The sequence below is a fragment of the Arachis hypogaea genome, chromosome 17 (genome assembly GCF_003086295.3).
Source record: "Arachis hypogaea cultivar Tifrunner chromosome 17, arahy.Tifrunner.gnm2.J5K5, whole genome shotgun sequence".
Lineage (NCBI taxonomy): Eukaryota > Viridiplantae > Streptophyta > Magnoliopsida > Fabales > Fabaceae > Arachis > Arachis hypogaea.
The window spans coordinates 1,927,627-1,951,691 of NC_092052.1; the positions used below are offsets into that span (position 1 = coordinate 1,927,627).

At 32.9% G+C, this 24,065-nt stretch overlaps 4 protein-coding genes across 7 annotated transcripts; 3 read left to right on the top strand and 1 right to left on the bottom strand.

The window, feature by feature from the left end:
* The first annotated feature begins 3 nt into the window (after nucleotides 1-3).
* On the top strand, nucleotides 4-6,011 carry LOC112766485 (ABC transporter C family member 3). Of its 2 annotated transcripts, XM_025812384.2 has the most exons (11): nucleotides 1,183-1,358; nucleotides 1,493-2,457; nucleotides 2,575-2,661; nucleotides 2,863-3,498; nucleotides 3,622-3,786; nucleotides 3,882-4,176; nucleotides 4,295-4,509; nucleotides 4,620-4,925; nucleotides 5,142-5,205; nucleotides 5,325-5,564; nucleotides 5,656-6,011. In XM_025812384.2, exons 1-11 carry the CDS (start codon nucleotides 1,331-1,333, stop codon nucleotides 5,778-5,780), a joined length of 3,126 nt encoding a protein of 1,041 aa, XP_025668169.1. In that variant the 5' UTR covers nucleotides 1,183-1,330; the 3' UTR covers nucleotides 5,781-6,011. The 2 variants fall into 2 exon arrangements, with proteins under 2 accessions (XP_025668168.1, XP_025668169.1); XM_025812383.3 differs by having other exon boundaries at nucleotides 4-2,457.
* Nucleotides 6,012-10,169: 4,158 nt separating this feature from the next.
* On the top strand, nucleotides 10,170-16,340 carry LOC112764255 (ABC transporter C family member 3). Its single transcript, XM_025809806.3, has 10 exons — nucleotides 10,170-12,962; nucleotides 13,063-13,149; nucleotides 13,246-13,896; nucleotides 14,011-14,175; nucleotides 14,298-14,592; nucleotides 14,705-14,919; nucleotides 15,039-15,344; nucleotides 15,431-15,494; nucleotides 15,577-15,816; nucleotides 15,916-16,340. Exons 1-10 carry the CDS (start codon nucleotides 10,629-10,631, stop codon nucleotides 16,038-16,040), a joined length of 4,482 nt encoding a protein of 1,493 aa, XP_025665591.1. The 5' UTR covers nucleotides 10,170-10,628; the 3' UTR covers nucleotides 16,041-16,340.
* Nucleotides 16,341-19,008: 2,668 nt separating this feature from the next.
* On the top strand, nucleotides 19,009-21,411 carry LOC112766552 (receptor-like protein 47). Its single transcript, XM_072223186.1, has 2 exons — nucleotides 19,009-19,495; nucleotides 19,949-21,411. The coding sequence occupies exons 1-2, from the start codon at nucleotides 19,009-19,011 to the stop codon at nucleotides 21,409-21,411; spliced, it is 1,950 nt and encodes a 649-aa protein (XP_072079287.1).
* An 828-nt stretch (nucleotides 21,412-22,239) lies between these two features.
* On the bottom strand, nucleotides 22,240-24,019 carry LOC112766554 (uncharacterized). 3 transcript variants are annotated; one of them, XM_072222160.1, is made up of 5 exons: nucleotides 23,886-24,019; nucleotides 23,374-23,504; nucleotides 23,142-23,230; nucleotides 22,780-22,929; nucleotides 22,240-22,675 (listed from the first exon to the last, which is right to left on the bottom strand). In XM_072222160.1, exons 2-5 carry the CDS (start codon nucleotides 23,483-23,485, stop codon nucleotides 22,520-22,522), a joined length of 507 nt encoding a protein of 168 aa, XP_072078261.1. In that variant the 5' UTR covers nucleotides 23,486-23,504; nucleotides 23,886-24,019; the 3' UTR covers nucleotides 22,240-22,519. The 3 variants fall into 3 exon arrangements, with proteins under 3 accessions (XP_072078261.1, XP_025668227.1, XP_025668228.1); XM_025812442.2 differs by having other exon boundaries at nucleotides 23,754-23,954; XM_025812443.2 differs by lacking the exon at nucleotides 23,886-24,019 and adding an exon at nucleotides 23,702-23,794.
* Nucleotides 24,020-24,065: the final 46 nt, after the last annotated feature.

Genomic DNA, 24,065 nt, shown 5'->3' on the forward strand with positions numbered 1-24,065 from the left:
GAACTCCTTTATATACCTCTATAGAGTTTCTCATTTTTCCTCATAATAAGCCTCATTCCTTGTTTGTGTTTGATTGCTTCATACAACTAAGCAATGTGGTTTGTTTCATCTTTATTTTCTTCTCTCATGCACTTTCCCACTTGTTTTCTACTCAAACCCATTTTCCTTCATGCCTTGTCTTCCTTTTTCCATCTTCTATTGTTGGCAATGGTTTTGGTGACATTGCTTTGTAAGAGAATCATCACAGTAGAATCCAAAGATAAGAAAACTAATAATAATAATAAAGCTTTGTTTCAAAAGACTCTGTTTTGTTCTGTTGGTTTTTCAGCTTTCAACCTTTTCCTCTCTCTCATCGACTACTTCATTTGGTATAGAACTAGTTTGTCACAAGAAAAGCTTTTTACCCTTTTGGATTTGGCTCTCAAAACCGTTTCTTGGGGTGTTCTTGCTATTTCCATGCATAATGATCATATAAGATTTCCCTTACTACTATTCAGAATTTGGTGTGCCTTCTACCTGTTTGTTTCTTGTTCTTCCTTTATAGTGGACATCATTGTTCTTATTCTATACAAAAAACATGTTCCTTTACCACCTCAGTGCATAGTTTCTGATGTGGTAGCTACTCTTGTTGGCTTGTTTTTCTGTTATGTTATGTGTTATGTGAAGAATGATGAGTGTGAAGATATCAGCACCATTGAGGAACCTCTATTGAATGGTGATGATCATGCTTCTTCCATGGAGAAAAAAGAGACTAATAGAGGGGGAGAAACCGTTACGCCTTATTTGAATGCTGGAATTTTCAGCATTCTAACATTCTCTTGGATTGGTTCTCTTATAGCTCTTGGTAATAAGAAAATCTTAGACCTTGAGGATGTTCCACAACTAGATTCCGGAGACAGTGTTGTTGAAGCTTTTCCAGCTTTCAAGGAAAAGGTTGAAGCAGATTGTGGTGGAACAAACCACATAACCACTCTTAAGCTTGTGAAATTGTTAGTAGTTTCAGCATGGAAAGAGATTCTGTTCACTGCATTTCTTGCATTGTTGAACACTTTGGCTTCTTATGTTGGTCCTTATCTTATTGATGCTTTTGTTCAGTTTCTTGATGGAAAACAACTCTATGAAAATCAGGGCTATGTTTTGGTTTCTGCATTTTTTGTAGCAAAGATTGTTGAATGTCTTTCACAAAGGCATTGGTTCTTTAAGTTGCAGCAAATCGGAATCCGAATCAGAGCACTGCTTGTGACAATGATCTATAACAAATCATTGACCCTTTCTTGTCAATCAAAAAAGGGACATACTTCAGGGGAGACAATCAACTTGATGACGGTTGATGCCGAAAGAATCGGTGTTTTCAGTTGGTACATGCATGATTTATGGCTAGTAGTATTGCAAGTTTCATTAGCATTGTTGATTTTGTATAAGAATCTTGGCATTGCTTCAATTGCTGCATTTTTTGCAACAGTTTTTGTAATGTTGGCAAATGTTCCTTTAGGATCATTGCAAGAGAAGTTCCAAACAAAGTTGATGGAATCAAAAGATGCAAGAATGAAGGCAACATCAGAGGTTCTTAGGAACATGAGGATCCTCAAATTACAAGGATGGGAAATGAAGTTTCTATCTAAGATAATTCAACTCAGAAAAACTGAACAAATGTGGCTAAAAAAATTTGTTTACACTTCAGCCATGACCACATTTGTGTTTTGGGGTGCTCCAACATTTGTTTCTGTTGTTACTTTTGGCACCTGCATGCTTGTAGGGATTCCACTTGAATCAGGGAAAATCTTATCAGCACTTGCTACATTCAGAATTCTTCAAGAGCCTATATACAATCTTCCAGAAACAATTTCAATGATTGCACAAACTAAGGTTTCTCTTGATAGGATTTCGTCGTTCCTTCGCCTCGAAGACTTGCAATTCGATGTTGTAGAGAAGCTTCCATTAGGTACTTCTGATAAAGCTATTGAAGTAACTAATGGAAACTTCTCTTGGGATTTATCTTCTTCAATTACAACATTGAAGAACATAAATCTAAGTGTTTTTCATGGCATGAAAGTTGCTGTTTGTGGCACTGTTGGATCAGGAAAATCTACATTACTCTCTTGTATATTAGGAGAAGTACCAAAGGTTTCAGGAACTCTAAAAGTGTGTGGTAAGAAAGCATATGTTGCTCAATCACCATGGATACAAAGTGGGAAAATTGAAGATAATATATTGTTTGGTAAGAAGATGGATAGGGAAAAGTATGAGAAGGTTCTTGAAGCTTGTTCCTTGAAGAAGGATCTTGAGACTTTGTCATTTGGGGACCAAACAATTATAGGTGAACGTGGGATAAATTTGAGTGGTGGACAAAAACAAAGGATTCAAATAGCACGTGCTTTATATCAAGATTCTGATATATATCTATTTGATGATCCTTTTAGTGCTGTTGATGCTCATACAGGTTCTCATCTCTTTAAGGTAACTCTTTTTCTGTTATTTACCGTGTGCACTATGATCTGGCCTCTTATGCATAATATAAAAATATGAATAACTTTTTTTAACTAATCTTTTTCTAATTTATTTGTGGATTGACAGGAATGTTTGTTAGGCCATTTGAGTTCAAAGACAGTAGTTTATGTTACTCATCAAGTAGAGTTCTTACCTGCTGCTGATCTTATATTGGTGAGTATATGTTCTTATAATCTTATGAGATTAATTTCTAGGAGCTTAATATTGTATGACAATTTTTATGCTGCTAGTTAATTGAATAGTAGGAAAGTGAAAAAGCATGGTTGGAAATTGATTCTGGAATTCTATTGCTATTTATTCAAAAAGTGGTTTTTATTAGTTACTACCCTTGATGTTGTTATGCCTTGTTGTTAGGTCATGAAAAATGGAAAAATTACTCAATGTGGAAAGTATATTGAATTGCTTAACAATGGAGCTGATTTTATGGAACTTGTTGGTGCACATAAAAAGGCTTTGTCCACACTTGATTCAACAAGTACCTTTGAACAAGATATTAGTGTCTCTAATGCTCATGTTGTGGAACAAAAAGAGGCAAGAAAAGATGATCAAATTGGTAATAAAATAGACATCAATGATCATAGTGAGCTAAAAGGCCAGCTAGTTCAAGAAGAAGAAAGAGAGAAAGGTAAAGTTGGGTTTTTGATATATTGGAAATACATCACCACAGCATATAGAGGGATTCTTGTTCCATTCATATTGTTGGCTCAGATTCTGTTCCAAACTCTCCAAATTGGAAGCAACTATTGGATGACTTGGGCTACACCAATCTCACAAGATGTGGATCCATCACCTGTTGAAGGATCAACTCTTATACTTGTTTATGTTGCTTTGGCTATTGGAAGTTCTTTCTGCATTCTTGCTAGAGCTATGCTTCTTGTTACTGCCGGTTACAAAACTGCTACACTGTTATTCAATAAGATGCACTTCTGCATTTTCCGCGCACCAATGTCATTCTTTGATTCTACTCCAAGTGGTAGAATTCTCAATAGAGTATGTGATGTTCCATTCTTTTGACCCTTTATCTTTTTTTCTTCCTTCCATGGTTAATTTTTGAGGTATAATTTGTGTACTTATATCTCATTATAACATTTCATACAACATTTATTAATGCAGGCTTCTACTGACCAAAGTGCTGTTGATACTGACATTCCAAATCAAATTAGTTCAGTTGCCTTCACTCTCATACAGCTTCTTGGAATCATAGCAGTGATGTCTCAAGTTGCATGGCAAGTTTTCTTTGTATTCATACCTGTCATTGCAGCCAGCATATGGTACCAGGTAACATTATTTTTCAGAAAAACTTGATTTTACAATGTGATATTATGGATGATCTTGAACTAACATATGTAGTGCTGAACTTAAATTTTCTGCAGCAATATTACTTACCAGCAGCGCGAGAACTATCGCGCTTAGTTGGAGTATGCAAAGCGCCAGTGATTCAACACTTTGCTGAAACAATCTCTGGTGCATCAACCATTAGAAGCTTTGATCAGCAGTCTAGATTTCAGGAAACAAATATGAAACTTTCGGACGAATATTCTCGGCCGAAATTCAATGTTACTGGTGCTATGGAATGGTTGTGCTTTCGCTTAGATATGTTGTCTTCAGTCACATTTGCAGTTTCCTTGATATTCTTGGTATCTATTCCAAAAGGAGTCATAAATCCAAGTATGTAACAACATGACTATGATATTTTGCAAACAATTCAAAGGTTACTCTGCATATTAATGAAGAACTTTAACTTCTATATATTCTTTTTCACTTGTATCTAATTTTGTGATTGAAGGCATTGCTGGTTTAGCTGTTACCTATGGACTAAATTTAAACATGGTGCAAGCTTGGGTTGTATGGAATCTTTGCCGCTTAGAGAACAAGATCATATCGGTCGAAAGGATTATGCAGTATACTTGTGTTCCTAGTGAGCCTCCCCTTGTTGTAGAAGAAAATAGACCAGATCCTTCTTGGCCATTATATGGTGAAGTTGACATACAAAACTTGCAGGTATTTTACGAAATTGTTTTGTTTCTTGCAATACAAGTTATGGTTATTTATCTTAGAAATTAGCTTCTAAAACATTATAAATTGTGCCATATTTGAAATGATTCATGAAGGTTCGTTATGCTTCACACCTTCCACTTGTGTTGCGCGGAATCTCATGCACATTTTATGGAGGATTGAAAACTGGCATTGTTGGAAGAACAGGAAGTGGTAAATCAACTCTCATACAAACTCTATTCCGAATCGTTGAACCAGCTGCTGGGAGAGTTATGATTGATGGCATCAACATATCTTCAGTAGGACTTCATGATTTGAGGTCTAGACTTGGCATTATTCCTCAAGATCCAACCATGTTTGAAGGGACAGTTAGAAACAATTTGGACCCTCTTGAAGAGTACACTGATGAACAAATTTGGGAGGTTGGTTTAGTTTGTTAAACACTTAAAGTTTGTTATTAAATTATTAATTATCCTCTTAATCTATAAAAGTGTTAAAAATTATTCTGTTGTCTTCTCTTTTCATTAAAGATAAATTAGTTTTACTACAAGTTTCTTAATAATTGTACATCCAACCAAAGTGACAGATACAAAGAATAGAGTCATTGCATTCACACATTCACATTCTTTAATGTATAGGCCTTAGATAAGTGCCAACTTGGAGATGAAGTTAGAAAGAAAGATGGAAAGTTGGACTCTCCAGGTTTGTGTTTAAGTTCTCTTGAACATGGTGATTTAAATTTACCTAACTTTTATAGCTTAGGTGATCTTGAGCTTGATTACATCTATATAGTACATCAACCCTTTATTGTTAATGTGCAGTTAGCGAAAATGGCGAAAATTGGAGCATGGGACAGAGGCAATTGGTGTGCCTAGGTAGGGTGCTGCTAAAGAAGAGCAAGATATTGGTTCTTGATGAAGCAACTGCATCAGTTGATACTGCTACAGACAATTTGATTCAACAAACTCTTAAGCTGCATTTTGCTGACTCTACAATCATAACCATTGCACATAGAATCACTTCTGTTCTTGACAGCAATATGGTCTTGCTTCTTCATCAAGGCAAGAACTATAAAGTGCCTATTATTCCTAATTAAACTGTTTTTTTTATCTGCCATTTTCTGATTTTTCATTGTCCATTTATATAATGCAGGAGTTATTGAAGAGTATGAGTCACCTTCAAAATTGCTAGAGGATAGGTGTTCTTCTTTTTCCCAACTTGTGGCTGAATATTCCACTAGGTCCAAGTCAACTTTTGATAAATCTGTTGTTCAATGAAGATTCTTTTGAGAAATCTGTTAAATCAGTTAATGTAATTTGTTTCATAACTTGAATTCAGTTCATGTTAGATGTAATGAAGCTCTGATGGGCCTATAATGGGTCATATATTGGGCTGCCTCTTTCTGGGCCCATATCTAATCTACCCAACACATATAAATGCAAATATGAAATATCTTAAAAGTGCAACTCTAAAAAGTTTAATTTGAAATTAAAATTTAGAGAGAGAGATATTTGGTGTTTTTTAAAGGGTTTTGTCCTAAGTACACATTTAAAGTTATCAATTTTTTTTTTTTTTATAAAAGATATACAAAGTTTAAGTTTACAATGTATTTTTTATATATTTATTAACTAAGAAATTAAAAACTTCTATTAAAGATAATCATAATATATGCCATTATTTATAAAATTAAATAAGAAATTTAGTTGGAGTTGAAGTCTTATATGCATTCTTTAACTTTTTAATTTTTCTTCATACGAAAATATTATATGTATATTTAAAAAATTAGTTATTAAATTAATCATTATGTATTTGTATATATTTATCTATGTAATTTAATATATTTTTATTTGTATTTTTTATTTTAATATATATTTTATACCAATAACAAATTTTTTATTTACAAATAATATGATTGTTCTTAGTAAATGCTTTATTTTTTGGTTGTTCACGGTATTCCCCAACTCGACAGGTCAAGGACTAATTTGTCGCGGATCTGAACTCCATTTAAGGGTCTACCACTGGCCAATGAATTGATGTATGCACAAGACATAATTCGAACCCTTGACACTTGCTTAAGTGACGAATGAGCTTAGCACTCGATCAACCCAAGTTAGTTGTTAGTAAATGCTTTTAAGTTTGAATTTTTGGCATGGGAAAAGTTAATTTCAAAAGAGTCATATTGCATATAAAATTTCCAACTATGAACAAAATCGTCAATAGTAACAAAAGATTGAAGATTTCGTGATAGTATATACGAATTATTATTATTATTATTATCCAACATGTAATAAACATTGGCCGGATTAGATTGAATTTGAGCACAACATCATTTAATTCATTTTATTTTTTAAATGACGAATTTGCTAGACGTGATGATCAAGGAATTTGGAATTTTTGGCCCTTAGACCACTGTTTTTGGTTGTGGGGTATGGTTGTTAGCAACCAAAATTGTGAATATTAAATCATCTCTCAGACTAGGATTGCTAGAAAAAGGTGACGCCGTGACATTGCATTAATTGTGGTTTCTATGATTTTTGAATAATTACGTATATATATACAAGATATCAACATCATGCTCAAAATATATTTGTTTTGAAGTCCAAACTACACTGCTACTTTTGGGTGTATTTGAGGGGACCATGACAACGAAAACTGAATCATATAGTGATATAGTCCACTCACTTTACGATGATAAATTCATAAATTAATAATAAGAGAAATGTATGAAAAATTTTTATTATTTTTAGTCATTATTTAATTATTAATTTAATTTTTTTAATCTAATTTTTTAGTCTAATAATATAATAATATATTTTATTACATATTTTTAGATATTAATAATTAACTGATAATTAAAAATAATAAATTTTGATAATTTTTTAATATTTTTTAAATAATAATCATATTATTTATATATTAAAAATTAGTTACTAATTATTCGTATAATAACATAATTATTAAGCTTGCATTGATTATTTGTTTATTACCTTAATAACATATAATTATTAAGCTTGAATTCAAAATATAAATATTAACATCTTAGTTACTTTTATTGTGCATGTAGTAGTTTATTGACCAACGACAACCCTTAAATAGAGCTCAGATTCGCGACGAATTAGTCATTAGCCTGTCGGGTTAGGAGATACCGTGGGCAACAAAAAAAATAAGTTACTTTTATTGTTTGTGATATTTATAATAGGGAGCCACTCAGACGCCGCTTAAAACGTCTTTTTTTTAAAGATGTTTTTCAGTAATTAAAATTTAACATATATAATCGATAACATATATAATCGATTAAATCATGTTATTTTTGTCAAAATTAGGCTAGACAAATTAATTTAAGTAAAAAAATGGTGAAGTAAATATTAAATTTGTCTAAATTAATATTTTTTTAATAAAAAATGACTATAATACATTTATTATAAAAAATAATTAAAATACTCTTATTTTATATATATATATATATATTAATTTTAAAAATTCTAAATTTTACCATAGGATAGAAAAATAAATGACTAAAATTTAGGATTCTCAAAATTAATATATATAATAGAAGTATTTTAGTCATTTTCTATAATAGGGTATTGTAGTCATTTTTTATAAAAAATAATATTAATTTAGACCAGTTCAAGATTTGAATCACCATTTTTCGGTCAAATCAATTTATTTAGTCTAATTTTGACAAAACTAACACGATTTAATCAATTAAATGTTTTAAATTTTAATTATTAAAAAATATTTTTATAAAAAGACGTTTTCAACGTCTTTATCTGAGTGGCTCCTTTATAATATCGGTATTTTACCTTCTAAAAAAAAAATTATTGATATCTAACAATTTTGATGAATTCATAGATTCAAATAATAATTATTTTTGTTGAGTATATACATCTTCAATACAACTACCTCACTTTCGGTATAGTAAATTCCCAACAAATTCCGGCTTCTTTCTCTCATAATAAAATAAATCGAAATTGACGAAGCTAAGACTCCCTTTAGTTTTAAAACCTTAAAGTCATTAACAATAATCTTTTTTTATATATATAATCAAAGTCATTAATATTTAATAATCATTTTCATTTCGTGAGACAATTCTCCACGCATGCAGTCATGCAGACAGTGTCAATAACTTAATATTAAATTATTAATATATACCCCGTTAGATAATCCAAAATAAATCCATAGTTATTCCTTCATGAAGGATTCAACAATCAACAGCAGCATCAAATTAAATGAATAAACTATATATAAACTACATACATATAATATATTTATATGATTTATTCTGAAAGATTTGATGCTTCAATATATATTATTATGGAAATTAATATCATATGATATTGTATTGTATCATAAGCATACATGCGTGGCACGCATGTCACATGCAGCAAAAAAGAAATAAGATCACTCATGCATGAATCATCATCGCCAACCATGCATCATGCATGCATGCATTATTGAGCTTCTGGCTAATGTAGGTGTTATTTTATTTTATTTATTTATTTTTCTGGAAATAATATATCACTCGTAAATGTGAATTAGAAAATAGCTTTTTCTTATCAGAATGTTTAACCGAGTTTGGATATGTAAAAGTGTTATGATCAGATCCAGAAGAAAAACATTATCAGCTAAAAGCCTAAAACAGATTGGATTATTAGAAAATAAATTGCTATACAAAAGTATCATTTAAAATTCAAATTCATATAATTAGTTAAATTTTAAAAGATTTATTATAAAAATCATATTCTGGCCGATATATAGATTTGTCGTACAGGTTAAACATTGATATTAAGTATAAAAAAAATCAACCATCTATATATAATATATATTATATACAATATTTGGTTTTGATTTAAATATAAGTTAAAACCTGTATATAACACTCAATCAAACATTGATACATTATTTCTTAAAGAGAGAATTATTACTACTTAAAAATAATGACACTCATATAATAATAATAATAACACATGCATGAAAAAATCTAATTCAGCTTTATTAAAGCAAGTTTATCTACTTTACCTTTTTAATAGTAATAATTTGGGTAATGCTAGGTAGACAAAAAAAACCGTCAGAATTTACCTTATTTAGCATTAATTAATTGTAATGAATGCAGGTAAGTTATGATTGTTTTTTGCTGATTTTCTTTAATTACCAAACATTTTCGTAATAATTTATTGAGGGTCTTATTTTAATTAATTAAAAAGTTTAGCTAACATATATATCTTTAAAGGGTAATGCTAGATAGACAAAAAAAAGGCAGAACTTACCTTATTTAGCATTAATTAATTATTACAATAATTAATAAATATTAAATAAGGCAAGTTATGACTATTTTTGACTGATTTTTTTTTGTTACCAAATATTTTCGATCTTTAAAATACACTATAAGATTATTATTAATAAAAAATTTAATTTCTTTATTAAATATAAAATAAACACATACTTTTAAATTTTTATATTTTCAACAATTGTTTAGTTTATAATATAATATTAAATTATTAACATTTGTCTTTACCGCATAAGATAGATAAATTCTTAATTAAATAGGGCTAATATGGCCAATTTTTTAGATTCAGATTTCAACATCATTTAATAATATTTTAATGGTGGGATTCTGAGAATTTGATTTCTTCACTTCTTCTTAATTCTCATAATCTAATTAATGCAGCATTCATTAGTTTTATATGTTTCCATCGGCGCCACCAAAACACAATCTCTCTGTTTGCATCCCTTTTCTGTCACTTTCTGAAACTGTGTTTTTTTTTTCTCTCTGTTTTTTTCCTGGGAAAATTAGCCACCACTGTTTTTCCTTTTCTGACTCAGTTCGAACCTCCTTCCTTGATTCCTTCGTTCTTCCTTGGCCACCACGTTTTCCCTTTTTCCAAGGAACCCTTTTTTTCACTCCTTTGACTCTCTCTCTCTTCATTCTTTGACTTCACACTATATGATAGCTGCTTTATTTATAGCCTCAAACAAAATCTTATTTTCTCAAAAACTCCAAAAATTTTGCTACTTTCTGACACCCTTTTGGCAGAGCTTCACAGAACTTCAATCAAAGAAGCAGCTTTCTTTTTTCTTGTTTTAATTCTATTCTTTTTTTCGTACACGTAATAAGTAACTACACTATGTTTTCTGTGAACTCTGCCACCGTTTCTTTTCTCCTCCAACCACTCTTTCTTCATGCTTTCTCGAGCTTCCTCCACCTCTTATTGGTGGTGGTGATTTTGGTGTTGTGGATTTGGAAGAAAGTCAGAGTGGGAGCTTCTGCTACTGGATATGAGTCTAATAAGACTAATTATAATAAAAAGGCTCTGTTTTGTTCTGTTTTTGCTTCAGCATTTAACCTTATCCTATGTCTCTTTAATTACTTCTATTGGTATAGAAGTGGTTGGTCAGAAGAAGAGCTCGTGACTCTTTTGGATTTGGCACTCAAAGCTCTTGCTTGGGGTGTTGTTGGTGTTTGCTTACAAAAAGGTTTCTTCTTCTTCTTCAGTTCCGGTGATAGTAGGTTTCCATTACTCTTTAGAACTTGGTGTGTCTTCTACCTGCTTGTTTTTTGTTATTGTTTTGTAGTAGACATTGTTCTTGTGTATGAAAAGCATGAGGCTTTACCTGCTCAGTACTTGGTTTCTGATGTAGTTTCAGCTTGTGTGGGTTTATTCTTCTGTTACTTTGTGTGTTTTGTGAGGAGTGAGTGTGAATTTAGCACTCTTGAGGAGACTCTATTGAATGGTGATGCCCATGTTAGTGATAATAAGAAAGGGGCTGAAACTGTTACCCCTTATTCAAATGCTGGAATTTTCAGCATTCTTACATTCTCTTGGGTTGGTCCTCTTATTGCTGTTGGCAATAAGAAGACCTTGGACCTTGAGGATGTGCCACAACTAGATAGCAGCGATAGTGTGGTTCGAGCCTTTCCGAAATTCAGAGAAAAGGTGGAGGCAGATTGTGGTGCAGTTAACAATTTGACCACAATTAAGTTGGTGAAGTTGTTGATAATCTCGGAGTGGAAGGAGATTCTCTTCACAGCAGTTCTTGCATTGCTGAACACTTTGGCTTCTTATGTTGGTCCTTATCTCATTGATGCTTTTGTTCAATACCTTGATGGACAAAGGCTATATGAGAATCAGGGCTATGTTTTGGTTTCTACATTTTTCTTGGCGAAGCTTGTTGAGTGTTTGACTCAGAGGCATTGGTTCTTTAGGTTGCAGCAAATTGGACTTCGAATGCGAGCACTACTTGTGACCATGATCTATAATAAATCATTGACACTTTCATGTCAATCAAAGCAAGGCCATACTTCCGGGGAAGTAATCAACTTCATGTCAGTTGATGCTGATAGGATTGGTGTCTTCAGTTGGTACATTCATGATTTGTGGATGGTAGCTCTGCAAATTTCTTTAGCCTTGTTGATTTTGTATAAAAGCCTTGGCCTTGCTTCAATTGCTGCATTTGTTGCAACCATTGTTGTAATGTTGGCAAATGTCCCCTTGGGATCATTGCAAGAAAAATATCAGGATAAGTTGATGGATTCAAAAGATATAAGAATGAAGGCAACATCAGAGATTCTCAGGAACATGAGGATTCTCAAACTTCAAGGGTGGGAAATGAAGTTTCTGGCTAAGATAACTGAACTCAGGAAAACCGAGCAGGGCTGGTTAAAGAAATTTGTTTATACATCAGCCATGACCACATTTGTGTTTTGGGGTGCTCCAACATTTGTATCTGTGGCTACTTTTGGAACTTGTATGCTTATGGGGATTCCACTTGAATCAGGGAAGATCTTGTCTGCACTTGCTACATTCCGGATTCTTCAAGAGCCTATATATAATCTTCCAGATACAATTTCAATGATAGCACAAACTAAGGTTTCTGTTGATAGGATCTCATCATTCCTTCGTCTTGACGACTTGCAGTCCGATGTTGTAGAGAGGCTTCCTCGCGGTTCTTCTGATAAAGCAATTGAAGTGGTAGATGGAAATTTCTCTTGGGATTTATCTTCACCAAATGCAACATTGAAGAACATAAATCTCACAGTTCTACATGGCATGAGGGTTGCTGTTTGTGGTACTGTAGGATCAGGCAAGTCTACATTACTTTCCTGTATATTAGGAGAAGTGCCAAAGAAATCAGGTATCTTGAAGGTGTGTGGAACAAAGGCCTATGTTGCTCAATCGCCATGGATACAAAGCGGAAAGATAGAGGATAATATATTGTTTGGACAGGAGATGGATAGGGAAAGGTATGAGAAGGTACTTGAATCTTGTTCCTTGAAGAAGGATCTAGAAGTTTTGTCCTTTGGTGATCAGACAGTTATAGGAGAACGCGGTATCAATTTGAGTGGAGGACAGAAACAAAGAATACAAATTGCTCGTGCCCTTTACCAAGATGCTGATATATATTTGTTTGATGATCCTTTTAGTGCTGTGGATGCTCATACAGGATCTCACCTCTTTAAGGTAACTCAACTCTTCTATAATTTAGTTCTTCCAACATGATTGCACATCATCCATCACTATTTTAATAACTGAGTTTTTCTTTTTTGTTTGTATATGGCAGGAATGCTTGCTTGGCCAACTAAGTTCAAAGACAGTAGTATATGTTACTCATCAAGTAGAGTTCTTGCCAGCTGCTGATCTCATCTTGGTGTGTATTTCTTAAGAATTTTGTTTTCTTAAACTCTGAAAAGTGTTGTTTTTTTTTAATTCCCTGACTAATGTTATAATAATGCCTTGTTGGTAGGTCATGAAAGATGGGAAGATTACTCAATGTGGAAAGTATAATGACTTGCTTAATAGTGGGACTGATTTCATGGAACTTGTTGGTGCACACAAGAAAGCGTTGTCTACACTCGAGTCTTTGGATGGAGGAACAACATCAGATGAAATAAGAACCATGGAAGATGGAAGTGTTTCTAGTGCTAATGGAAGTATTAAAGAAAAAGAGGCAAACGGATATGAGCAAAATGGTAAAACAGATGAGAAAGATGAGCCAAAAGGCCAGCTTGTTCAGGAAGAAGAAAGGGAGAAAGGTAGAGTTGGATTTTCAATCTATTGGAGATACATCACGACAGCGTATGGAGGAGCTCTCGTTCCTTTCATATTGTTGTCTCAGATTCTCTTCCAAGTTCTCCAAATTGGAAGCAACTATTGGATGGCTTGGGCAACTCCAGTCTCACAAGATGTGGAGCCACCTGTTGAAGGAACAACTCTTTTGGCTGTCTATGTTGCTTTGGCCATTGGAAGTGCATTTTGCATCCTTTCTAGAGCCATGTTTCTTGCCACGGCTGGTTATAAGACAGCTACTATACTTTTCAATAAAATGCATTTCTGCATCTTCCGTTCCCCAATGTCATTCTTTGATTCCACTCCGAGTGGTCGAATCCTTAACAGAGTATGTGCTACACTGCTACTCCATTCTTTTAGTTTTTAAGATAGATATGATTTTTGTATCTTAATTGCTTTTAAAGTTTGGATATAATGGTGTTCTGCAATCTGTTCTATGCAGGCTTCCACTGACCAAAGTGCAGTAGATACTGATATTCCTTATCAAATTGGTTCGTTCGCCTTCTCCATGATCCAGCTTGTAGGAATTATAGCAGTGATGTCCCAAGTTGCATGGCAAGTTTTCATTGTCTTTATACCTATGATAGCAGCCAGCATATGGTATCAGGTATTAATTGAATCATTATGCTTCTGCTAATAAAGATGTGTATATTATCAAATTTGAATTTGCAGAGGATTTGACTCCATTAAGTGATCTTATATGGTCCTAACTAACCTGTAATTCTGCAGCAATACTATATACCATCGGCTCGAGAACTATCACGTTTGGTTGGAGTATGCAAAGCTCCAATCATTCAACACTTTGCTGAAACAATTTCTGGTACATCAACCATTAGAAGCTTTGATCAGCAGTCTAGATTTCAGGAAACAAATATGAAATTGACCGACGGCTATTCTCGGCCAAAGTTTAATATTGCTGGTGCTATGGAGTGGTTGTGCTTCCGATTAGATATGTTGTCATCTATCACATTTGCCTTTTCCTTGATATTCTTGATATCTATTCCTCAAGGAGTCATAGATCCAGGTATATGATTCAAATATTCTATTTATTATCAATAAAAAAAAAATATCAAATTGCATAGGTGATGAAGGATTAAATGTAATTGTTTTCTTTCCATCTAATTTTGTGATTGAAGGCATTGCCGGTTTAGCTGTTACATATGGTCTTAATTTAAACATGATACAAGCTTGGGTGATATGGAATCTTTGTAACTTGGAGAACAAGATTATATCAGTAGAAAGAATACTTCAGTACACTTCCATTCCTAGTGAGCCTCCCCTTGTTATCGAAGAAAATCGACCAGCTCCTTCTTGGCCATCATATGGAGAGGTTGATATACATAACTTGCAGGTAGTTAAAGATATAATATTTTGTAAGATTCCATGCAAGCTTCTAAATTATGTCAATAGTTTTATTATTTCATAAAATGTTTGTGCCATAGTTGTAACTATTCATTGTCAATGATGAAGGTTCGTTATGCTCCGCACCTTCCATTTGTGTTGCGTGGCCTCACATGCACATTTCGCGGAGGACTGAAAACTGGGATTGTTGGGAGAACAGGAAGTGGTAAATCAACTCTTATACAAACACTCTTCCGAATTGTTGAACCAACCACAGGAGAAGTTATGATTGACGGCATCAACATCTCTTCAATAGGACTTCATGATTTGAGGTCTAGACTAAGCATTATTCCTCAAGACCCAACCATGTTTGAAGGGACAGTCAGAAATAACCTTGATCCTCTAGAAGAGTACACAGATGAACAAATATGGGAGGTGGGTTAATTTTGTACTTTTATTTGTTAAATAGATGCACAAACAGAGTTCTAGTCAAGATTAAACATTTGATTTCTCTTTTAAAGGCCCTGGACAAGTGTCAGCTTGGTGATGAAGTTAGACAAAAAGAAGGAAAGTTGGACTCGCCAGGTTAGTATTCTAATTTTCATGAACATGATGAAATAGTACCTCTATCCTGAACTTATTGCTAATGTAAAAGTTGATGCTGCAGTTAGCGAGAATGGCGAAAATTGGAGTATGGGTCAGAGGCAATTGGTGTGCTTAGGTAGGGTGTTGCTTAAGAAGAGCAAGGTATTGGTGCTTGATGAAGCGACTGCATCAGTTGATACTGCTACAGACAATTTGATACAACAAACTCTTAGGCTACATTTCGCCGACTCAACAGTCATAACCATTGCACATAGAATCACTTCTGTTCTTGACAGTGATATGGTCTTGCTTCTTCATCAAGGTAAGAACTAACAAGTACCAATTATTCATAATTAAACTCTGTTGTACCTTGCTGATTTCCCCATTTCTGATTTTTTCATTGTAAATTAATTTAATGCAGGATTAATTGAGGAATATGATTCACCTTCAAAATTGCTAGAGGATAGATCATCATCTTTTGCTCAACTTGTTGCAGAGTATACAATGAGGTCTAAATCCACTTTTGAGAAATCTGCTGATCACTGATTGAAAAAGGGTGCAAAATACCAAAACTTAAAAGTTTCTTGACAATGACGAAAATTCAGGGGGAATTACAATCTAACTAGTAGAGTAGTAGTGCTCATGATTCTTCTGTCATTTGAAGTTGTGATAGAAAAGTGTATTTAGTAAACCGTAAATGTTTGGTAAGGAAACATAATTAGTTAAAAATAGCCAGAACTTGTTTTATTTAATATTCATTAATTCTAGTAACAATTGATGAAACAAGTTCTTAAGCTTAATTTTTGTCATATATATCCATCATATGTTATTTTTTTTCAAAACAAATTGCATTGAATAAATACTCTCCTGCAACTCTTTTTCTCCTTTGACTCATTCAAAGACTAAAATGAAATTATTTTCTAACACATCCATAACGCTATGTATTTTCATATGTAGTTTCCATTCATTGCATGCATGTATCTCTTTTGTCTTGGACGTCTTTTATATTTCCTATGCCCATTAATTTCCACATATAACATTTTTGTATTATATATTGACTTAGGTTTCAGGCTTTCAGCTTGTATTATAATAATAATGATATTCCCGTCTTATATAATTTGTTCCTTAGTCCTCGGAAGAAACACAGGAAACGAACATATAACTATTAACGTGAACTAGAATGAGACATCGCGATAAATTAATGATAGTATATAATAAATATTAAAAATGATTATGTTTTGTAAAATTAAATTAAATGTATAAATTAAAGTTAAATTTAAAAGGTATTTTATTTAAAATAATTTATAGTATAAAAGATTTGAATATTAGAATTGTATGTACAAAATAACATTTTTATTTGGTGGTTTGATTTTTGTATTTGTTTTAGTTGATGAACTTAATCTTCTTATGTGGCGCTCGTCTTCTTTTTTTTTTATTGGTTGTTGTTAGAGTTGTTATTTTCTTCTTTCTTTGTAAGTTCTTGTGAAGGCATGTTCTTTATGAATTATTGAGTTATATGCACTTTCTATTGTATTGTTTGTTCCATCTTTGCAAGTATGTTCTTCTTCCGAAGATGTATCTTGAATTTGTATAGTTTTCTTTTTCCTTAATCTCTTGATGTGTATGTGATATTCGTCTAATGATATTAGTGTTGGCGAAGTTGGTTCCTATAATCAATGAATAATTTAAATTAGAAATAAAAATGATATCTAAAATAACTAAAATAAGTACTTTTTTTTTAGTATTACCTGTTTTATTTGTTGTAATGGGGTTGAAATTTAGTATTTTTGGTTGGAACAAATGTTTTGGTAACAAATGGGTGTTAAAATTTAGTGTTTTTGGTTTGAATAAATATCTTGGTAACAGTGTATTGTTGAGAACTTTCTTTAAGATTAAAATCATTTACATTGACTTCAAATATAAGTGAGGTTGCACAAATTTTTCAATTGGGGTAATGTTTCAATGTCATTACTTTTCTGGAGTGCCATTAGATTTGAAGCAGTTGTACCCAACAATTTTTTTGCTTCGCCATCAAATAGTACAAAAGTTGTTGTACCACTTTGATTTGAAACCTTTAATTGAATTTTGAACCTAAAATAAGTATTGGGTTAGTAACTAATAATTTGATAGATGTGATTATAAAAAGTATATAGAGTTACCTTATTGTTGGATATTGTGGTGTTTGATTATATGTGCCACAAATGTAGTTATCTCCTTTTTTATATGCTTTTTTCATACACTTTTCACATTCAACCTAGTTATCTCCATTGAGTAAGTTTGAGATGTTGTGTAGTTCATAAATAAATTTTTTGTGCTAAATTTGATGTAATTTGAAGGAATAGTGATAAGAGACTTATATAAGTAGTTCAAATAGTATGGAATTTGAATATTTGTAACGTAAAATTTATTATGATTAATAATATTATTATGACATTTGTAATATGGATGTTTATTACATTGAATGAATTATTTATAGAAATTAATAAATTAATTACTGGAGTAATAAATTTCTTGTATTGTTTATAACGGTAAGATATAATAAATATAGGAATATGAATTTAATGTTTTTGTAAGTTACAAATTTGGTTAGACACTATTAATTTCTAATTATTGGCATTGGTAATTATTATATTATTTTTTGTATATTTTATTTTTTTCATTGATTTGGAAATAATAGATGATTTGGCAAAAATTGAATGGTTGATTTTAAAATTTTGTCAAGTAAGTGACATGACGTTAATAGAAGAAGAAAAATAGCTTAAAAGTAATGTAGATAAACTTATGTATCTACTTTTATATATTAAGAATAGATAGATTGATAAATTGGGAGGGTATGAATATTATTTGGTACCGGTAGTTTTCAATATAGAAATCATGTATGTGAATGTGATGGGTTGGCTATAAATACATGGATCTTGATTTATGATCTGAGCCATATAAAACTATCAAGGAATAATCAATAATGATGTTGGTGGTTGTTAGAGTGGTGGTGTGTGTCCACATATTTATGCTGTTTCACTTTGCATGTTTGTCTTCTCATTCATGCCATCCAGAAGAGAGTTCTGCCTTGTTTCACTTCAAGATCCAACTCATTACTAACACTACTTTTTTTTATGGATGGTATGAGCATGAATGCCCCAATGCTTATCCAAAGATGAGTACGTGGGACAATGGGACAGATTGTTGTTCATGGATGGGTGTCACGTGTGATTCTCTGTCTGGTCACGTGATTGGCCTTGATCTAAGTTGCAGTGCACTTGTAGGTATAATCCATCCTAACACTACACTTTTCCATCTTACTCATCTCCAAACACTCAACTTTGCTCACAATCATATCTATAATTCTCAGTTGTCATCTCAGTTTGGTGGGTTTGTGAGTCTCACACACTTGAATTTATCTTATTGTCAGTTTAAAGGTGATATTCCTTCTCAAATCTCACACCTTTCCAAATTACAGTCACTTGATCTCTCTTGGAATTCTGGTTTAAAGTGGAAAGAAACCACTTGGAAGAGAATGCTGCAAAATGCAACTTCTTTGAGTGAGATTATATTGGATGATACAGACATGTCTTCCATTAGCTTAACACCAAGTCATTTGTCCAATTGGTCTTTCTCTTTGGTTACTCTTAGTCTTAGTTATACAGGGATAAGAGGACATTTGACAAGTCAAATTCTCTGTTTACCCAATCTTTATGAGCTCAATCTACATGGAAATAGAAACATTCAAGTCCATGTTCCAAAGTTGAATTGCAATACGTCTCTTAATTTTTTAGATCTTTCATGGTGTCAATTCTCAGGATCACAAATCCCTTCTTCCTTTTCTAACCTCACAAATCTAACTTCTTTGTACTTGTCTGGAAGTGAATCCAGTGGTTCAATCACATCCTGGCTCTCAAATCTTCAACATCTCACTCACTTGGACCTTTCAGACAATAGATTTAATGGTCAGTTTCCAAAAGTACTTGGTCAATTCACCAAATTACAAACACTCATTCTTGCAGGTAACAATTTAGGAGGAAAGCTATTGCTATCTTCATTAGCTAACTTAACTCAAATTTCTCGATTGGATTGTTCTCATAATAAGTTTCAGGGATCTCTTCCTAAAAAAATAACAGGTTTTTTAAGTTTGACTGAATTGATTTTAAATGATAACTTATTAAATGAGACAATTCCATCTTGGTGTTTCTCCTTACCATTTTTAACATCCTTAGATCTATCAAATAATCAGTTTACAGGAAATATAAGTACAATCTCATCCCATTCCTTGCAGTATCTATATTTATGCAGGAATAAATTACAAGGCAATATTCCAAAATCACTATTTAACCTTGTAAATCTCACTCACTTATGTTTGTCATCAGCCAATTGGAGTTATTCCCTTCATTTACCACTTTTTTCCAAGCTTCAAAACCTTCAAGTCCTTTCTCTTTCAGGTTTTAATTCATTTTTATTAGATTCTAGAACCAATTCCAGTTATAATAGGTTCTCCAACTTAGTAGCATTGCAGTTGCTTCAGAGCGATTTAACTAATTTTTCCAAAATCTCATGGAAATTTCCAAAGTTGCAAATTCTCGAACTCTCAGAAAATAAACTTGAAGGAAAAATTCCCAAATGGATACATGATTCACATTCATTAGGGTATTTGGAACTTTCACATAACCAGTTGTCATCAATAGGCCAATTCCCATGGTACCAACTTGTATACCTTGACCTTAGTTTCAACCTGCTAACTGATGACAATATTTCCTTCCTTTGCAATGCAACTTCTCTCCAGATTATCAACTTGTCGCACAATAAGTTCAGAGGCACCATTCCACAATGTGTTGCCAATTTATCTTTCCTTATTGTTTTGGATCTACAGACAAACAAATTTCATGGCACTTTGCCAAGTAACTTTTCCAGGAATCTCAACACATTGAATCTCAATGGGAACCAATTAGAAGGTCATTTGCCTAGATCTCTGTCCAACTGCAAAGATTTGATGGATTTGAATCTCGGCGACAATCAGATAGAGGATACATTTCCACATTGGCTTCAAAGTTTGAATTTGGAAATATTGGTTTTAAGATCCAACAAGTTTTATGGGACGATAGTCAGCTTCAAAACCAAAGATGTGTTTCCCAGTTTAATTATTTTTGATATCTCATCCAATAAATTTAGTGGCCAATTACCAAAAGGTTTCCAAGCCATGAAGAGTGTTGTTGGAGCAGAAGTGCAAAGCAGCTTCTATTACATCCAAAGTGGTTATGGCTATATACTAGGCTCCATTGACCTAGAATACCATGATTCTGTGACTGCAACAATGAAAGGGCTTAGAACCAATCTTGAGAAAATTCCAAATGTCTTTGTAAGTATCGATTTATCAAATAACAGATTTGAAGGAGAGATTCCAGATGATTTTGGAGAACTTCATGCACTTATAAGCCTTAACCTTTCCCATAACAGCCTCACTGGTCCTGTTCCTCACTCTCTAGGAAATTTGGCAAACCTTGAATCATTGGACCTCTCCTCAAATTTGCTTACAGGGAAAATTCCTGATGAGTTGACCAATCTGATCTTTCTTGAAGTCTTGAATCTTTCCAGCAACCATCTTGAGGGATCAATACCTCGAGGGAAACAGTTTGATACATTTTCAAACGATTCCTATGAGGAAAACATGGGCCTATGTGGATTTCCATTGTCAATTGAATGCAACAACAATGTCCCTCAACAGCAATATCCATCTTCTGAGGCTGAAGACAAGTTTGGGTTTGGTTGGAAACCAGTGGCAATAGGATATGCATGTGGAATGGTATTTGGAATTGGCTTGGGATGCTGTGTTTTCTCAAATGGAAAACCTCAATGGCTTGTGATCATCTTTGGAGGCAAAAGAATTAAAAGGAGGAGCCGTGGAAACCGGCGTGCAAGAACAACTTAGTGGCCACAACTTCTGCATGAGAAATCTGTTTCAGGTTTTTGTTGTAACATAAATGTGCAATAATTAAGTTTGTATGTTATGCTGCTGTGTCTTTTTATATTTCGTTTGAGGCTTTAATTTGGTTGTTTCTGTTTACGTCTTTTTATTTATATTTGTAAGTGTATTGTTACATGTATATGATGCTGCAAGTAAATTATGATATTTTTCTTTTTTTCGTGCATATCTAACAACACTCATTGATTTTGCTTCATTCTACTGGTTAGTGTTCCAACTTCTAACCAAGCACACATTTGTCAATATCTTAAGAAATCTATTTCTCTATTTTAATTTAAAGTTGGCCATCAAAACTCAAAACGGAGAAGATAATTGTTACAAAAACAGATACATTATAGTGATGAGAAGTTGAAGAAGAAAAAAGCACAGTAAGAAGCAGTTTTTGCAATAAAGCTAGGTTCTGCCTTCTTATTGTTTTAGAAGAGGGTGCTTGACTTTTAAATAAAACAGAAATAGATTGGAACTCTTATTTAATGTTGATCCATCTAGATTTTTCATTTTCATGAATCTAAAAAATGCAATTTCAGATTGTACAACTAATCACTATTACTTTCTCGATAACTATAATTAATAAAATTGGACATTGGACATAAAGTCCAATGTTAAATACATCACACATGCAATTATGATGTTATTGATTCCTATCATCTCAGTTTCTTTTGCACTAATCCAAGGTTTGATCTATTTAAGCACTTTGTGTCAGCATGTCATAACTCACATCTGTTTTAAAAAATAGAAAATAAATAAATAAATAATTTTCTAAGGCATATAATGTGTTGTAATGTCTAACTTAATAAATTATATGGTCAAAAATATCAGCTTGGGAACCTAAGATTATTGGAGATAATAGCAAGAGTGCTGCAACAAGTAATGAAAAAGGCTATTAAATCTGTTAGTCAATTATAACAGATTCTTGGAAAGTAGTTAGCTTGCCCTTAATAGAAAGGAGATAGATATGCATTGTATATGAAAAAGTTATAATGACTACACAGAAAAGCATTGACTCCAGTGGATTGTATATTTGACAAAAGAGCTCAAGCTTTCAGACGCAGACCTATCCCGGCAAGAATCCATAACTGGAAATGGCAATCTCAAAGGCTTCTAACCTTTGTCCACGGTAAAGTCCATTGCGATCATAGGACGATATTTCATTTATGTTGAGTTCTGTACAGGCTTTGACAAGTGCCTCCCCAACACGTTTAGCAGCTTCCTATAAGTATGTTACACCATAACACAAGGAGCCAAAACTCAAAAAGATTATTTTAGAAAGGTGGAAGAGTTCCAACACATGTCGATAAGAGGTGGACTACTTACAGAAGTGCTGCATGGGGGATTTGGGATCGATTTCTGCAGTGTGCTTGCATAGAACAAACACTTCTTATTCTTGTCATCTACAAGCATTGCATACAATTGCTTATCTGAGCAAAATACTGAAAGCCTTGGATTTCTAGCAGTTCCATTGAACTGAAGAAAAAAAGAGAAAAATAAGATCCTATTCATGGTAAAGAAAGCAAAGCATAACAGTCAGCTGTTAGCATTGAAGTGCCATATGACTCAGATGAAAATATAAAATGAGTTTACAGAATACCTCAAAATCATGCCAAATCCCCAAGGATTTACAAACACATAATGCAATCAAAAAAGCTGTTTTTTCTCAGCATGAATATGAGTCAAACCTTTTTCTGAATCCTTCTATTTCGAATTTTTGGACTTTCTGTTCTAGCATTTGCTCTTGCTTCAACCACTAACAGCTTCTTAGTTAACCCTGAAAGAAAACTCAAAGCTCACATCAGTTAATATCCAAAGTTACATGAAACATAGTATAAATGTTCAGCTGCCAACACATGTCGATAAGACACAACACACACATTTAAGAAGGAAACAAAAACTCGGTTCAGCAGAACTTACATGAGGAATTACTTCTACTTTGTGTCTGAAAGCAAATAAACAGTGTCGTTGGAGGGACTCTGAAGACAGAAGAATTGTTGAACTGTAGCACTGGCACATTCAATTGAGCCATGTTGTACAAGTCTTAAGCACTGAAAATCAAAACCTATGTTACAAATACATACGCAAGGCTGAATTTCTTAGAGGAATTTTAACAAACACTTAGTGTGCAGGTTTCATTAAAAAAAGAAAGTTTTATTATTAGTATGTTTGACATTCAAGGAAACAGTAAAGACAAGCAATGCTATTTCAATTCAATCTTTTAAAGTAGTAAGAGAACAAATTGTACTGTAGGTTCTAGTAGTGATAACATCCAAAACAAGGTGTTACACGTATCTAACTTTGATTTTGTCGTCAAGTTATTTAAGCGGTTATATCCTGTCATCACTTTCAAGTTTCAAACCTTCAGCATCTCACTCTCTTAGATCTTTCAACAAATTATTTACTAAGTTGTTGTAAAAATCGTATTGCACCTCTTTTACTTTAATTATCAGTTTTTTTTTTGTTTCATTTTGATAACATTGATGAGTTGTAGTGACAGCATCATCATCATCATCTTGCATAGGATATTGTATTCCACAGTTTGAGTGCTCCATTTTTGTTATTGGTGCTTCAACATTATTTATGCCACAATTGGTAGCACCAATTGTAGA